At 36.9% G+C, this 15667-nt stretch overlaps 7 protein-coding genes across 7 annotated transcripts; 1 reads left to right on the top strand and 6 right to left on the bottom strand.

The window, feature by feature from the left end:
- Positions 1-37: 37 nt before the first annotated feature.
- On the bottom strand, positions 38-1206 carry Tsp_11469a (putative CUB domain protein; the record flags this gene model as incomplete). The annotated part of the gene is made up of 4 exons (XM_003372988.1): positions 1176-1206; positions 701-928; positions 203-321; positions 38-105 (listed from the first exon to the last, which is right to left on the bottom strand). Coding segments are annotated over exons 1-4 (446 nt in total), but the record flags the coding sequence as incomplete, so codon positions are not given.
- A 3108-nt stretch (positions 1207-4314) lies between these two features.
- Tsp_11468 (putative coiled-coil domain-containing protein 52) lies at positions 4315-4644 on the bottom strand. Its single transcript, XM_003372987.1, has one exon. It carries the CDS (start codon positions 4642-4644, stop codon positions 4315-4317), a length of 330 nt encoding a protein of 109 aa, XP_003373035.1.
- A 618-nt stretch (positions 4645-5262) lies between these two features.
- On the top strand, positions 5263-6857 carry Tsp_11467 (transporter, major facilitator family). Its single transcript, XM_003372986.1, has 2 exons — positions 5263-5704; positions 5806-6857. The coding sequence occupies exons 1-2, from the start codon at positions 5263-5265 to the stop codon at positions 6855-6857; spliced, it is 1494 nt and encodes a 497-aa protein (XP_003373034.1).
- A 608-nt stretch (positions 6858-7465) lies between these two features.
- Tsp_11466 (putative coiled-coil domain-containing protein 16) lies at positions 7466-9456 on the bottom strand. The gene is made up of 8 exons (XM_003372985.1): positions 9426-9456; positions 8677-8813; positions 8486-8615; positions 8400-8439; positions 8289-8347; positions 8092-8216; positions 7877-8031; positions 7466-7637 (listed from the first exon to the last, which is right to left on the bottom strand). The coding sequence occupies exons 1-8, from the start codon at positions 9454-9456 to the stop codon at positions 7466-7468; spliced, it is 849 nt and encodes a 282-aa protein (XP_003373033.1).
- A 1027-nt stretch (positions 9457-10483) lies between these two features.
- On the bottom strand, positions 10484-11350 carry Tsp_11465 (conserved hypothetical protein). The gene has a single exon (XM_003372984.1). The coding sequence runs from the start codon at positions 11348-11350 to the stop codon at positions 10484-10486; it is 867 nt and encodes a 288-aa protein (XP_003373032.1).
- A 132-nt stretch (positions 11351-11482) lies between these two features.
- Positions 11483-12575, bottom strand: Tsp_11464 (hypothetical protein). The gene is made up of 4 exons (XM_003372983.1): positions 12268-12575; positions 12110-12245; positions 11885-12072; positions 11483-11810 (listed from the first exon to the last, which is right to left on the bottom strand). The coding sequence occupies exons 1-4, from the start codon at positions 12573-12575 to the stop codon at positions 11483-11485; spliced, it is 960 nt and encodes a 319-aa protein (XP_003373031.1).
- A 579-nt stretch (positions 12576-13154) lies between these two features.
- On the bottom strand, positions 13155-15257 carry Tsp_11463 (WD repeat-containing protein 37). The gene is made up of 8 exons (XM_003372982.1): positions 15197-15257; positions 14951-15082; positions 14693-14878; positions 14105-14407; positions 13731-14043; positions 13533-13659; positions 13332-13438; positions 13155-13257 (listed from the first exon to the last, which is right to left on the bottom strand). The coding sequence occupies exons 1-8, from the start codon at positions 15255-15257 to the stop codon at positions 13155-13157; spliced, it is 1332 nt and encodes a 443-aa protein (XP_003373030.1).
- Between the last annotated feature and the right edge of the window lie 410 nt (positions 15258-15667).

Genomic DNA, 15667 nt, shown 5'->3' with positions numbered 1-15667 from the left:
AAATGGCAATGGCTTTTGAGCTTCTGGCCAACTGTACTGTGAGGTGAGCTTGCATGCGATAGCAGCGTTTGAGCGCTTTAAACGATGTCCACCCTGCAGGGCAATCTGTAACAGCTGTAACGCCGTAATTTTGTATAGCACATGCAGTAATTCAATAAATGTGCATTTTACACTGTTCAATGTAAGACATGTTCGCACCAACTTCTTGATAATAGGAGTCAGATTTGAAGTGAATATACAAGCGATCAGTTGAGCTAATTATTGACGTTGGGTTGCTTTGACCGCACCATTTCACAATAGGAGTTGCCAATGAATTTCCTCCTGATTGAAAAGAATATAATGTAGCAGATAAATAATTCTTGCTTGCACGCAGTGATGTTGCGTGCTTTAAGCTAATTATTTTTTAGTTTTAATTTTTAAAAATGATATTTTCTTGGTTTTCTTTCAAAACTGTGACATACATCTATTTTTACAGACAAATTGGAATATTATTTGAAAATTTATTCATACTAATTATTTGAAAAATAAAGAACTGCAACATTTATTATTATTTTTTTAAATATATAATTAAGAGTAAGTGTTTTTCATGCATTTGCAATTTTACAATGAAAATTTTTGATAAAGGAGTAAAAAATATTTATCAATTAATAATTAATACTGTATGAATGGTTTGTTCTTTTGTTTTTTGGTTTTCATTTACCGTCTCGAACTTCGATGAAATCATCACAGACTCCAAAAAGGCGATCTTCGATTTGTGATTCGTGTACAAAAAGTTGCACTTTATTTTCCGGTCTTGAAGCACGAATTATCCAATGACAACTTAAATTCGGACTGTACTGTCTTTTTTTCGCAAAACCGGGAGTGGTCAAAAAATGGCGACATTTTGTAGCAGTCAAAATTAGCGGAGATGCTTTAGGCGGACACTCCTCTGAAATGATGCTGTTATTTTAAATTGAATAAATTATCATTTCCAGGTAATTAATTTATTTGGAAAAAGTGCTTTCCACCAACTGCACTGCTTTTTCTAATTTTTGCAATGAAATTGCAGAAGGATATGTTTTATTAATGCTATTATCCAAAATCAATAATAATGCTAATGCAAAAATAGCATATTTTGTTTATCTGTTTGTTTTTTTGTCAATAATTGCTAATATTAATGGCTTAAAAAAGCTCACCTGTAGTCGTTGAGTAACAAGACGCCAGCATGGCTGTTGAAGCTAGCCAAAACAGCAGCAACATCAAAAGAGAATAAACACTAGCTGGATTATGGAGTTGGAGGACGAATCCTCTTGGGTCAACGCTTTTGCATCGTCCACAAGGTGCAATGCTAGCTGATTAGCATGCGGAACGAACGCAACTGGCACCCGCTTCAGGCCAGGCTAACGGTTGCACGGTGATCGAAATATCGACATATTCGATGCTACACGTCAACAAGATTACACTTTACACCGGCTGTAAAGTAGATCGTTGGTCAGCGGCCAAAACAATACACCACGGGGAAGTGGGCAAGCATAGAAAAGGAAAGCGGCAGGGAAAGAAAGAGTGGTCGGTGCAAAATCGTGCTGTTGCTAGACAACCTGCTAATTTACGTTGCCAAATCGGCTTGGTCTCAAGATTTGTCATTTCTAACTCAACCAAGAAGAGATGCACGCCATTCCCTAATGGGTTTGATTGATCTTCCGGGACATTAGCTCTCACTCACACTCTCACCTTGTCTGTGTGTATCAGAATGTTTCATCCAGAACCGATTTGGAAAATTTATTTATACCATATGCAGTTTTTACATTAATATCTGAAATTATTAAAAAAACAGATTTCTCTCTTTTTAAATGGTTAGAAGCAAAATGGTTTTATTTTTAATAAATAAAACATCAAGTGGTACGCTAATTGTTTTCTTCTAACGATTTTTTCATAATTTATATCTGCTGGCTAGTTGAACAATATATTTTGCTCCTACTATGAAAAAGCTAGCAAAAGTGGGAAATTTTGATAAATTAAATGAATTTAATATAAAAATTAAATTTTTGACTGAATGCTGAAAAATGTTCTCAAAAAGCTAAGCAGTTTTTTGAGAAAAATTTTCTAAATATTTTATTTTATCGGTATCAAACAAATCAGGGATAGGTAATTTGATTAAACAAATATTAACGCTGTGCAAATGTTTTACGGGTAAATAATTAGATAAATATCAGAGAATAACGAAGCGTGAAGAAAGGAGGATGAATTGTAACTCAGAATCTCATTTTACAAAATGAAATGCAAATTCTTTAAAATATTCAATTCATTAATTGACTTTATTAATAATTAAATTGCAATAGAATTATTTTTATGAAAAAAGTATTTCTATATTAATTTTATTAAAATGCAAAATTGTATTCATTATTGCTTGATTCTTCAGATACTTGAAAAATTGAATTACTAACTGTCTTCAAGGTTTGTTTGTTCAAATATCTCGTGATTTTTTGGTTCAAATAAATAAATATATATATATTCAGTTTAAGATAATGTGTTTCAAAAAAATTCGTCGTCTGACTTTCAGTCAGAACTTCAAATATGAACACATAATGTTGATTATTGATATTGTACTGATTATGATATGTACAAATAACGTGGAATTCAATTTCAATATTTCAAGCATTCAAAGGATTCACTATTTATAAGTGTGCAGTGTAACTTTCATTCAAAGCTACTTTGCTAATTGTATGATACTCAATCTTGTTTTACCAATATTTATTCATCTATTTGTGCAAATATATTGCATGCTTATTTATAAATAAAAATTTATATAGAATGAATGATTAAAAGAGAAATGATCTATTAAATAAAGTGCAATAGAATGATTGTATAGTTTTGATGGCATGCCAAGTATGCAAGATTTGCTGTTGCACTATTGAAAAGCAATTAATTTATTGAAATTCGGCACAGAAATGGGCCAGAATTCTGGAATTGGTATTTAAACAGCATTTCCAATGTGCATTCATTGATCAGTGTTGCAAAATTTATGCAGCCCATTTTTGAAAAATGTAAAAAAAGAAACTTGACTTTACTACTATTATTTGTTCTTCTTTTTATATTTGATGCATTTTTTGTTGTCAAAAATAATAATAAAATTCATCATTATTAAGTTGAATAATATTTAATTGAACTAATATTTCCCCCCCCCCCATTCTCTTGAATTCAGTATAGCAGTCAATAGGAGAAGTCAGTAGCAAAAACAGTACCCAAAAAATATAGTAATTAATGTACACAATAGAGAAGGCAGATGAGAGTGGAAAAGAACGCTTATTATTAAAAAGAAAGAGTCAAGCTTTTTCCCTGAATAATGCTAATGATAAGAATAAGAATAAGAATATATTTGTGCATGTCTGTTTGATGTTGGGATGAAGTGACCGTCGACACAATTTCAGAACCCAACTGAGGTCAACAATGTTGTTCTTCTTTTTCGTTGTTCAAATAGAAGATTAGCAAGCAATCTTTTGAGCATATTTTTTTTAACAAAATAAATCTGATCTATCAATACAATCTACCAATCAGTAGAATCGAATGGATGACATTCAAAGAACAATATTCAGCTCAGTTCGGCTATAAACATCTACTACTACTAGCAGCAGCTATTTTCAAGTGGTAATTATCAAACGCTGGAAGAGCAAAGCACACAGATGTATAATCTGGGCACACAGTGGAAGTAAACATCGCCAACTGGAGCACACTCTATCTTCAGTGATATAAGCGCATCACGACCAGTTCTGTACAGCATTTTTTGAAGCTGCTGCTTCAGAGATACTTGGTCTTTCGTCTAAAGTGAACAGTGCACAAAGTTCGTCACAACGTTTTGCTTCAACAGCTAGCTACTGGTAAGTTCAACGATAATAATAATAATAATAATAATAGTCGTACCATAATTTATCCATAATTTTAAAATTAATAATATTTCAACAAATTTATTATTGATGATTTAAGATGATGCATGCATCTCTCCTTCTCTCCCTCCCTCTCTGTCTCCTTCACTGATACTGCAATTTTCAATTCACCTTCAATTCCAAAAAGAATCTAAGCAAAAAAACAATGTCAAGGGTCTTTTGAAATTAATTGCTACTTTTGATGCAAATTGATGGCAAGTATTTTTGAAAATGTGAAAATTTTCACCCGAATTGAAAACAAAAATTTTGCAAACATAGAAGAAACATAGAAACAAGTAACAATGAGAACGTGCGTTAATAATTGCAGCTGAGACGAATGCTGACAATTTGAAAAGTTACGCTTGTTGCCAATTTTTGAAAATTTCCTTCCACCGTACAAAATTGCTCATCCACATCAACAGCTTTTACCAAATTGGAATACTTTACACCTCTGGCCATTGGTCATGTATATATACAGTGTAGTTGTTGTTGTTGTTGCTCTTCTAATTTGCATAATATCAATTCCACTGATTAAATTTTCATTTAAAATTAGTTCATCCCAAATTAGAGGCCATTTTTGTACACGTACGTACGTGTACAAGTTCGTTTGCTGTGTCGAATGCATGTCACAAAAATTTTGCATAATACTAATTTCCATATGAAATGGAATTTGAAGTTCATTACAACAAATGTTGAATGAGATGAAATAAGCCAGCCGACCAGCTTGTTGATGTGAAATTTTCATTTTGTGCAAATATTTTTGAAACCGGAACTTCACATGAAACTGATCAGCAATGCCAGTCCATCCATTGCAATGTCAAATGAAAACCTAGTTCCGTTTCGTTCTCAAACTGTGTTCAAGCAAGTAATGATCGTGATGATGATGATGATCATCATCAGCAGCAGCAGCAGCAGCGGGTGAAATAAATCATCTAATGACCAAATTTGGTCCAAAGTCGGTGGCAAAATTTTGCCAAGCTTAAAACACTAAAACAACAGCACATCCAGAAACCTTTGAAACAACAACAAAAATATACGAATTTAACAATTTTTTTCCACCCCAATCAACTCCACTAAATGACAGATATTTTGACAAAAATAATTCTTTATAATTATAAGTAACGTTTTCTCTGCTTTGAAGGTTGAAAAAAAAGGTGAAATTTTTTGAAAACAAATCAACAACAATCGTCCATGAATGAACACAGTATAGTCAGTTGGTTGCTGATCTGTCGTCGTCGTTGAAGCATACCCGCGTACATACTGTACATACACGCTGCATTAGGCACCGTTGACTGAAGGGAAAAACTGTTTTGTTGGGATAAAAGAATTGTTGTTGTTGTTGTTGTTGAAAAATTACACAACAATGGAACGAAAAGTACCATTTTGGCGTTCAGTACGTTTGAGTATAATTTTGCTGACCGCCGGCGGGATGTTCGTTTTTACCCTGATGCGAGGTTTGATTGGATTTGCAATGGTTTGCATGGTCAATTCCACTGCCATCGGCGGTGCACAACCGCGCCAGTATTACAATGCCAGTGGAGCAGTGTGCGACGAACAAGTTGTCCAAATCAAAGACGAATACGACGGCCAATTCCCGTGGCTACCGCATCAGCAAGGCATAGTTTTCGCGGCACTGTCTTGGGGTGAAATTTTGACCGACCTTCCCGCCGGATACTTGTCGACTAGATATAGTCCGAAGAAGATGTTCACAGTCGGTGCAATATTGGCCGCAGCGGCGACGGCCGCTATTCCATCAGTAGCGAACTATGGCTATGGAGCCGTAGCCGTCATGCGAATTTTGGTCGGTAAGGGAAAAAACATTTTTTATATTATTCTCTCTCTCTCATCATTTTACGTGAAGCAATCGAAATAGTTGCAAAAATGTTTATTTTTATTCGCATTTCAGGAATGGCATTCGCTGTATTATGGCCGGTGAAAAGTTCCATAGTGTCACGGTGGACGCCGGCGTCAGAAAGAAGCACTGCGCTGAGCATCGCAACAAGTACCAATCAGCTCAGCGTAGTGGTCGCCATGTTGTCCAGTTCTTGGCTTTGCAAGCAGAAGTGGCTTTTTGGCGGCTGGCCGGCAATTTTCTACCTGACGTCAATTGTCACGCTCGGCTGGGCAGTATGCTGGACATTCTGGGTAACAGATAGCCCCAACAAGCACCGATTCATCAGCAAAGCTGAAATTGACTACATCGACAAAGACAGACAACTGATTTGCAAATTGCCCGGAAAAATCCAATTTCTCATCAAACAGCGCAGCGTTTGGGCAATTGTTGTCTGTCAAGGATCGGCCACTTGGGGCATGTTCAGTTTGCTCTTCTACTTGCCTCAGTATTTGCGTGACGTGATGCGGGTAGATTTGAAAAGAAACGGCCTCTATTCAGCGTTGCCGTTCTTGGCTCAATTTTTGGGACGTCTGATGGTTGGCTACATCGCAGACTCCATCGTTCAAAGGACCAAACTCAGTCGTACTGCGGTCATGAAACTCTTCAACTCGATCGGCTTTTTCAGCTTAGGCACTTTGCTGTTCGCTAGCGGCTTTCTCACATGCGAACGCACAGGCTGGGCAATCGGGTTGATCACAATCGGCACCGCCCTCTGGGCGTCGGTTGTGGCGGGTTTCGTCAGCAGTACGGTACTGGTGGCCCCGTCTCTGGCAGGGATCATCTCATCGTGGGCAAAATTTTACGGAACGTTCATCGGTTTGCTGTTGCCCCATGTTGTCGGTGCCATCGTGCGGACCGGTGCCCAACACGAATGGCAAATTGTGTTCGGCATCGGCCTGTTGCAGCTCTACATCAGCGGATTTGTGTTCATCGTGTGCGGTTCCGGTGAGCAGCTCGATCTCAGTGAACTGCTACGCAACAAACGCCAACTATTCGCTGAGAAGGCTCGCAACTCCGACAACACAGCTCTCTGCCAGTTGACAGCGAATGGAGAAACAACATAAAGATTCGACAAATAACAAGAAAATACCAAAAAGAAACCACCACATGTAAAACTAACACCTCTACTAACTTATTACATGTGTAAAAAGATGTAGCACCATTCGTGAGACGTTTACCAAATAAAAATGAAAGAAAAAAACTCATTGTTTCTTGAAAACAAATTAATTCACACACAAATTGCAACGGTTAAATTCAATATGTGCTGCCTGCCTGCTTGCTCCATTTCAATATTGCAACAAGCAACCAATGCAGCAGTTTCAATCAGTACCGACCAACAAAATAGCAAAAAGAGAACAGAATAAATATTTGAGAGAATAGCAGAATATATATATATGCATTTCAAACATTTAAAAAATAATATAAATCATCTTAAACGCATGTTCGCATAATGCGGACAAAAGCAGAACAGTTAAAATAGCATGTGTTTCCTGCATGCTCGAACGTTTTGGAAAAATTCGTTAAAATAATAAAAACAACAATAGTGGAAAATGTGAAAAAGGTTTCATGCATGAAATCTTTTTACACCAAAACAGAGAAGCTAAAACAAAAACAACTCAGTTAAGTAACTTAAGTAGTTAGTGATTAGTAACTGCCAATTGACGCAGAGCGTTTAGATGAACGATTTGGAGCGCCATTTCATAGCTTCATCAATGTCTTGTTCTTCAAAGTCCTCCTGACTGATGTCGGAAATCGATGAATTCGATTCCGCACGTGCAAGAGGTGCTTCTTTTTTTTTGCTCTCCACCTTCTTCTCAAGCATGTTCACTCTGGTCCAACCACGGCTAAAATACAAATTAAAAAAATTATCATTTGTTGTTGAAAAACAATCTGTATTTCAGAAAAGTTAAAAACAAAATCATTGTAATACTTGAATTTCAGGAAAAAAACTACAGTATGCCAAAACAAATCACAATATTAACTTGCACAAAAAAACAAAAATAAATTCTGAATGAATAATATGAAAATAATATTTAACATAATATCATTTGTTTTCGAAAAAATATGTAATAAAAAATCTCACATCTCCTCATCCGCTTCTTCTACACTTCTTTCAAAAACCAACGCCTCATATTCCTCCTCATTAATAGCACTGGAAATTTGTTCTTCCAATTTCATTTCTTTTTGAAAGCGCTGCCATTCCTCTTCTACAGTATTTCGAACATCAACTTTTCGGACCTTACAAAATGCAAAATTTTTTACAAAACAAAAACAGTCAAAAAAGTACATCATCAATACCTCAGCATCTTTATTTGGATCGTCAAAAAACCCTTCTGGCAATTCAGTCTCAGTATTCGAATTCAATTTACTAGTCTCTTGATCCATTTCCTCACCGACTACACTATCATCCGATTCGTCATCAACTGAAATATTGTCAACGAAGAATTGAAAAAATCGGTGTCCACTAGATGCAAAATAAACACAGTCAATTTTACCCTCTGCTACAGTGGACTGCTGATCGCCATCATTCTTGTCAAAAAAATCTTCAGGAAGTCTGAAATGGAATACTTTCTGCACGGTTTATTTTCAAAAGAAATATGACAAACTTGTACCCTTCCATTTCCGGCTGCGTTGCGTAAGAATTACCTACAAAAAATCAATTGCAAAAAAAGCTGATGCTGCCAAAAATTACCCTTCGCAATCTTCGTTGAAACTTCACATCCAGATGCTTCGTCCGCCTTTCGCTTTTCTGGCACCAAACCAGACCCGCTAGCTTTCTCTGCCGCCGCTTTTTCCTGCGCTGCTTTTCGAGCAATCAAATTCTAAAATATACATTTTTGGATAAATTTAGTGGAAAAAAGTGAAAACGTTCAAATTACATACATTCCGATGCTGCAGTCCTCGTACATGCGCAACCCAGCACTTTACGTTTCGTACTCTAGTATTGCAGAGAGTGCAATGCAGAACTCCAGCAGCACCATACTTTGCGTACGGAGAATCGGTGGAAAACGGCATTTCTGCTGCAAAAAACCAGTAAATTAATTACATTATAATCGTCGACAATATGAAGTGAATCAACTCAGAAGCTCCGGATACTCACTATATATAGATATAAATAAATATCTATATATATATGGATATTTACTTATTTAATACAGTCAAACAGAGCCTTTCGGATTCACATAAAGGTTGAAAAGAAAATGCAAAAGCGAGTCAACTTACCACGACGACAGCGCGAATAACTACCTATTACACTGCAAACGAAAGCTTATATACTCAGGAACTGGCTGGTTTACTGTATTTGGAAAATTAAAAATCAAGATTATGAAATATAAAAGCATAATTCTAAAAGCAAAACTCAACTATAAAAAATTCATTATTTAATTTAATAATTTTTTTCTTAAAATTATGCAATATTAGTGAAGTATTTTTTCGTAAAACTATAATTACATGTCTACAGTTAACTCAAGCTTTTTCTGATTGGCCAATTTAAATTTATGCAAATGCAAGCTATCTTTTAGTAAAAACTGGCAAAAAATTCTGTTCATCAAAGAAGTGAACAATTTTTTTCATCATACTTATGCACATGATACAGTATAATTAGTGGATGGAATTTGTGTTAAATTTTTTACTGCGGTAGATGTACGATTGGCAGAACGACATCCAAATGTTAGCTGATATAAAATTTACATGTTTGTCACAAAATTTGCATATCAGTCCATCCAAATTTTGCATATGCAAACTACTTTGATTGAACACAGTTTACATATTTGTGACCATATTTCAAACGTAGACAATTGTAGTTAGGAATTTGTTTGTACGAAAATAATGCAGATAAGATAGATAGATGTGTCGAAAGTTGTAAAGAAAGCATCGTGAACGGGAGTTCTGGATTTTGAACATAAATATTCTTTTTCAATTCATATTTGTTATTATTAATTCAAAGAGCAATGTTTAATTGGCAGTGAAATTTCTTTTCTCTTTTTTTCACGTTTGACGGCGTACTGAAAACAGTGGCGCGTGACCCAGTTGCTTCTTCACGCTCAATGCCCAATAACGGAGTTGGCAACAACGAGGGATTTGGGTTGCATTTGTGATAACGCAACAATGCCTTAGTGTGGTTGGAAAAATTTCATCCCAACAATTTATGCACATGTTGAAAGCGAGCTTTCAGCGTGATTGAAATTATCATTTTGTTAAAAACAGTAAATTTCCTCATTGGACAATTGCATCCAAAACTGACTTGAACTTTTTATTATTTTTATTTCAAAAACCGATACAATTTTAAACACCTATTCACGTTTGCAATAAATTAATTGTTCAAAGTGAATTTTCATATCAAAACAGTGCAATAAGGTGTGTAACATAAAATAAAATTAAATTAAATTTAATTAATTATATAAGAATACAAAAACGTTTAAGCAAAATATTATTTGTTAAATTTGATTTTATCAAAATATATGGAAATATGTCATAAAAAGGTGAGAAAAATTTTTTAATTTGGAAAAATTTCACATTGACCAATAAAAGAAAGTTGCAATATACTGTGCTAGATTGATGATGATCAGGTTCATGCAGTTTTCAGAAGAAATTTTTCTGAATTTTAATTCAGTATTCAATATGCAAGTGTGAAAGACGGTCAAAAAGCTTCATAATTAATAATAACAAACAAAATTGGCTAGCACAGCAGTCAAGGCTTTTCAAGACGACAATTTCTTCCCAGTTGTTTAGCGACGTACTTTTTGACCCTTTCCACGGGTCTCTGCAGTCTGCCAAGATCATCGCATTCTTCGTCATCGTCACCGTCGTCGTCGCTTTGGGGATTCTTTTCCATCCAACCGAAGCAACTTATTATGAGAATAATGCCGGCGACTGTACCGCCAACGCTCAGCCAAAGCGGATCCACGAACATAATATCCCTGGGCACTAGCGTGACAGTGCCGACGAGATTCTTTTTCACTTCGCAGTGGTAAACTGCCTGATCTGTGATCGCGTGGATGTGCAGCTCGTTCCCTTCGACCAAAATGTCCATGTTCTCCAAGCATCCCTTTAACGGCTTCATGTCCTCGTCAACCCACTGGACGACATGTTTGCTCGAAACGGTTTCGTTGTGGCCACAGTAGAGTATCAAATTGTCCATCGGTTTGAATTCGAACGTCTGTTCTTCGAAAACGAAAACCTTCTTGTGCTTGAACGGAAATCTACAAAGCGGACAATTGGACAGTTTGGGCTTTTTCGGTTTTTGCTTTTCCGACGATTCAGTTTTCACGTCTGTGGTGTCGACGGCTTCTGGTACAGATTCTTCACTGCCAGTTTCCTCGTTGGCAGGATTCTTTTGACATTCAATCAGATCCAGCTCGTTGGTTTCGCAGTGTTTCGACTGGATGTAGATTTTATCATCGATTGGTAGATGCTTTTTCCAAAATTTACTGTTGATCTGTTCACGAAACATTGCCGACGTGCACGGAATGCCACTTTCACGAAACTCTGCCGTTGTGAGGAGATAATCCAATTCTTTGATGCCGGAAACGCCGGCCACTGTCAACGCACTCGCCATATTCAGCTTTCTGTAAGCACAGCGACCTTCTCGAAACAAATATCCCCTAACAATGAGCAAACATAGAACAACAAACAACAAGAAGAAAAAACAGTTATTATTATTATTAGTAGTAGTAGTAGTAGTAGTTTTTTACTCTGGAGAAGCGCTGCAACAACTGCTCCACGGACTCCAGTGGACAAATTTTTCCAAATTCAGCCAAGCTGCTTCAACGTTTTTCGGAGGGTCATCAGTGGTGAGATCAGACGAGGTGAAAATTTTGGTCGAGTAATCGACAAAGATGAGAACTTCTGGATCTTCGCGATCGTCGCTTGCACAGTAGAACACGCCCTGCTGCATCCTGTCCTCCTTTCGTTTCATGACCAACGGCTGTTGTTCAGCATGCACGAACAGATAATAACCACCTCCGTCGGCTAAATGACTGCCTCCTGGCTGTTCGAAATGATGTATCGTCGACAATCTCAATTTATTATTTTCTATCAAATCAGTAAACATCTAAAAAAAGAAAAAATAGCATATTAAAAATGAAAAAACAGCTTGAAATGGAAATTCTTCTGATCACATCGTGAACTGATTCGCCAACAACTGTCCTCCCTTGACTCATTTTCTTCACCGCTGTTGTCCAGTCCATTCGGTAGAACTGATTGGCCTGACCGTTGGCCAGTCTTTCCCTGTTGCGCACGTAGCAGGGTATTTTGAACGGATGGTTGCCGTGGAAGATCCTTTTCAAATGATAAGTATTTTGAAAATCGAAAACACTCTTCTGATCAGTGAGTCGAACCTTGTGGCCCAGCACCGAGTTGGCGAAGAAGAAATAATATTCCGAATGGCTGTAGTTGTCGAAGACCGACTTGGACGGCAAACGGGCATACTCTCGCCACATCTGCACCCCGTCCTTGGGAAAAAAGAAATCGAACTTGGGCGATTTGCCGTGCGTCAATACAGCGTCCTCTAATTTTCTGAAAGCCAGTCGAGTGTTCAAGTAATTTTTCAAATCCTCCTTTTCATAAAGCAAATGTCGAAATACGGTATATGTGTAGTGTGATGATTTGTGGTAAATGGCGTTCTGCATGTGGAGCCAAAACGGTCGAATTTGTATCGAAACACCGGACGGATATCGACTGGAAATCACATCTGACGCGTGGTCCAACAGAACATCCGAATTCACACCGACCAAAACACTCGTCAGAAGAACCAACTTCAACTGGACAACTCTAACATCCATAACGTGGGAAAGCAGGAAAAACAATATTCACCAGCGACGAACCGATTGCAGATCAGACGAACTGGACGAAACAAAAAAATAATCAAGTACATTTTTGAAATACTGTAACAGAATTTTTTTGTTTACAAAATGTTTTAAATTGTTTGTTATGCTTTTCAACATTTTTGAAACAAATCAAATCGTGCTTAGTGAAAAAAACTGAAATATTATCAAATTGCACTACTTTATTTTTTGTGTTGACGCATGAAAAAAATTCATTCAGTAAATTGATGAAAATTTACGAAAAAAATAATAAAGACGTTTCAACTGAGTTATTCTTTCATTGGAGAGATGCGGAGTGGAAATTGTTGAATTAAAATCCGACTTCGAGAATGAAAGTACAATACGAATAAACTTGCTCATACACATTCGGGTGAATAGTTCCTGTTTTGCTACATTGAAAAAGAAAAGAAAAGAAGGGCCATGCCTCGCATAGTGTAGTGTGTCGTAAAGTGGTCTCTAGTATTTGGATTAAAAAAGAAATGTCTACAGTTAAAAAATAATAATAATTTCATTCTTTATCTTTCATGGTCGATGTGATCACGTTCCATCCAAGTACCAGCTTGTCGAAACCACAGCTGAACAAATTGCAATGACTGTTGTCATCCGCCCAAGCGCAACAGCAAACCATCCGATGATGGCCCTTCAAAAAGCAGTAATAATGATAAATATGAAATTTCAGTGGGAAAAAAAATTTCTTCTCCTCTACTCGACGACTGGTCGACGGGAGTCTTGTTATACGAACTCCGTTCAAATCGTACAATCTCACTTGTCGGTTGTCCGTAGGAATGGCAATGATGTTCGACGTTCGAGAAACGGCAATGCTGGAAGAAATGAAAAATAAATATTTTGGGGGATTTTGGAAATAAAATAATACAACAATAGATGTTGTGTGGAAATTTCGCTTTACCGATTGACGGGCGAATCCATCCTTATGGTAGTCAACGCGGTACGCATGTTGCGAAAGTCCCAAACTTTGACAGATCGATCATCACTGCCAGAGACAATTTTATCCGCTCCGGTAAATACGGCGCTCGTTACAGATCTGCGGGAGAAAAATAATATTTTCTCATATCAAATAAATAAATAAATACATAATATTATGCACTAAAGTACTCTGTATGACCCTGAAATACGGATACGCTGTGTATGGATTCTCGAAAATCCCACAAACGAAATGTGGTGTCGCGGCTCGCAGTGACAACCAACTTCTGCGACGGATGCGCACAGCAGTAGTTCAATTCCAAATCGTGGCCGGATAAAATGTTCACAATTTCACCACGTTCCGCGTCGAACACGTTCGCCGTACGATCCCAGGATGCGGTGACTATTTGATTGTCGTTCGCTGTCCAATCGGCCGCTATCACCGGACAACTGTGACCAGTAAGTTTCAACAACGGCTGTCGAATGGTCAGCAGAGTTTCACTTTCTGAAAGTGAATAAAAAATTACATTTAAAATTAATTAATTAATTAATTTAATACATCGTACCATCTCCAATAATTTCCTCTTTATCTGAACATTTCTCATCTTCTGACGAATGATGATGACACGCCCCAACTGTTTGTTGTTGTTGTTGTTGTTGCTGTTGTTCTTCTTGTTGTTGTTGATTAAATGTAGTTGGAGCTTTCCAGATGTGCGCCGATTGGTCACCACTGGCGGTCACAACAAGGATGTTGTCGCCGTTGCCGTTATTAGTCAAGTTGAAACGTGCACAATTTACTGATCCTTCATGGCCAACATACTGAGCAAAACATACGCCTGTCTCGATGCACCAAATTCGAGCTGTTTGATCTGAAAATTTTCTTTCTCATCTTCATTCAATAATTAATAATTTTCTTCAAACGATTATTCAAAGTAATCGAGATGTTTTGAAAAAAAAACAGTGCAAATTAATCCTTCGCTTAGTCGCAACAAACATGCGTTTAAGCTAATGGAAAAGCACTGACGATTAAATGATTATTAAATTATTAAAACATTAAAATTTTTCAATTTTTTTTCAAAAATGATCGATGAATGTGAAAAATAGATTAATAATATCCAGTTAAGTGGAATATTTTCAAATTAAGCCCTGCTCACCTGCTGACGTGGAACACAGTAAATTGGATTTCGCTGCGTCGACATGCCATACACCGTCTCGGTGTCCTTTGAAAGTACGCACATAGCGCACCCTGTTCGGGTCACTTCCAACTTTGAAGCTGGAGACCAAGTTCCGTCCAGGAGGCACTTTGAAAGCGGTCTTCAACTTCTGGCCCATTTGAATTGCTGAACCGAATTTATATTATCATATACAATAAAACAAAAACCCAACACAATAATAATAATAATAATACTCACTACTCTTCTTGCTGGAAGCTTTGTTGCCACCAGCGACGGCTTCGTTGGTGATGGCGAAAATTTCCGCCGCTTTCTCCAACGGCATACCGCCTTCGGCAAGACGATCCGTCAACGCTTCCACTTTGGTGTGTACTGAAATTTGAAAAGTGAATTTCAACTTACAATTAATTGTACAAGTTGAGAATAAAATTTTCGAATAAAAATTCCCTCCCCCTCTCTGCTCCTCTGCTATTTTGCATATTTTACCTGCTAATGCAGTTTTCAACGCTTTGCCCATGCTGGGTGCATTGAAGTCGATTAAACTCATTTTCAATTCATCTTTAGAAATTTGGAACATTGGTGCAAAATTTTGCAAAACAATTTTCAACCGCAACCGACGAACCAACTAACTAAATGCTACTTATTGCTCAGCAACACAGCCAAGCAATACCACTACTTACTTTACTGGTAAACAAAATGCATTTACCAACCAACGTCAACAAACAATTTACACACACACACACACACACACAAAGCCAACATGATTAAGTGAACAATTCCACTACGGATTATTAAATATAAATGTCGAATAAACAGCAGTAGAAAAGTTTTCAAGTTGGAAGAAAATTTTATATATTTTTGAAAAAAAACAAAAAGAAAATGCAAAAAAAATCAATAAAACTTACGGGATAAATTTTCAACGTACAATGCTTCAAACTCTTTTTCAATCTGGCCAAA

Source organism: Trichinella spiralis (assembly GCF_000181795.1).
Source record: "Trichinella spiralis strain ISS 195 chromosome Unknown Scfld7, whole genome shotgun sequence".
In the NCBI taxonomy this organism is placed as follows: Eukaryota; Metazoa; Nematoda; class Enoplea; order Trichinellida; family Trichinellidae; genus Trichinella; species Trichinella spiralis.
The sequence above is the reverse complement of the archived record's forward strand: the minus strand, read 5'-3'. Positions and strand labels throughout refer to the sequence as shown.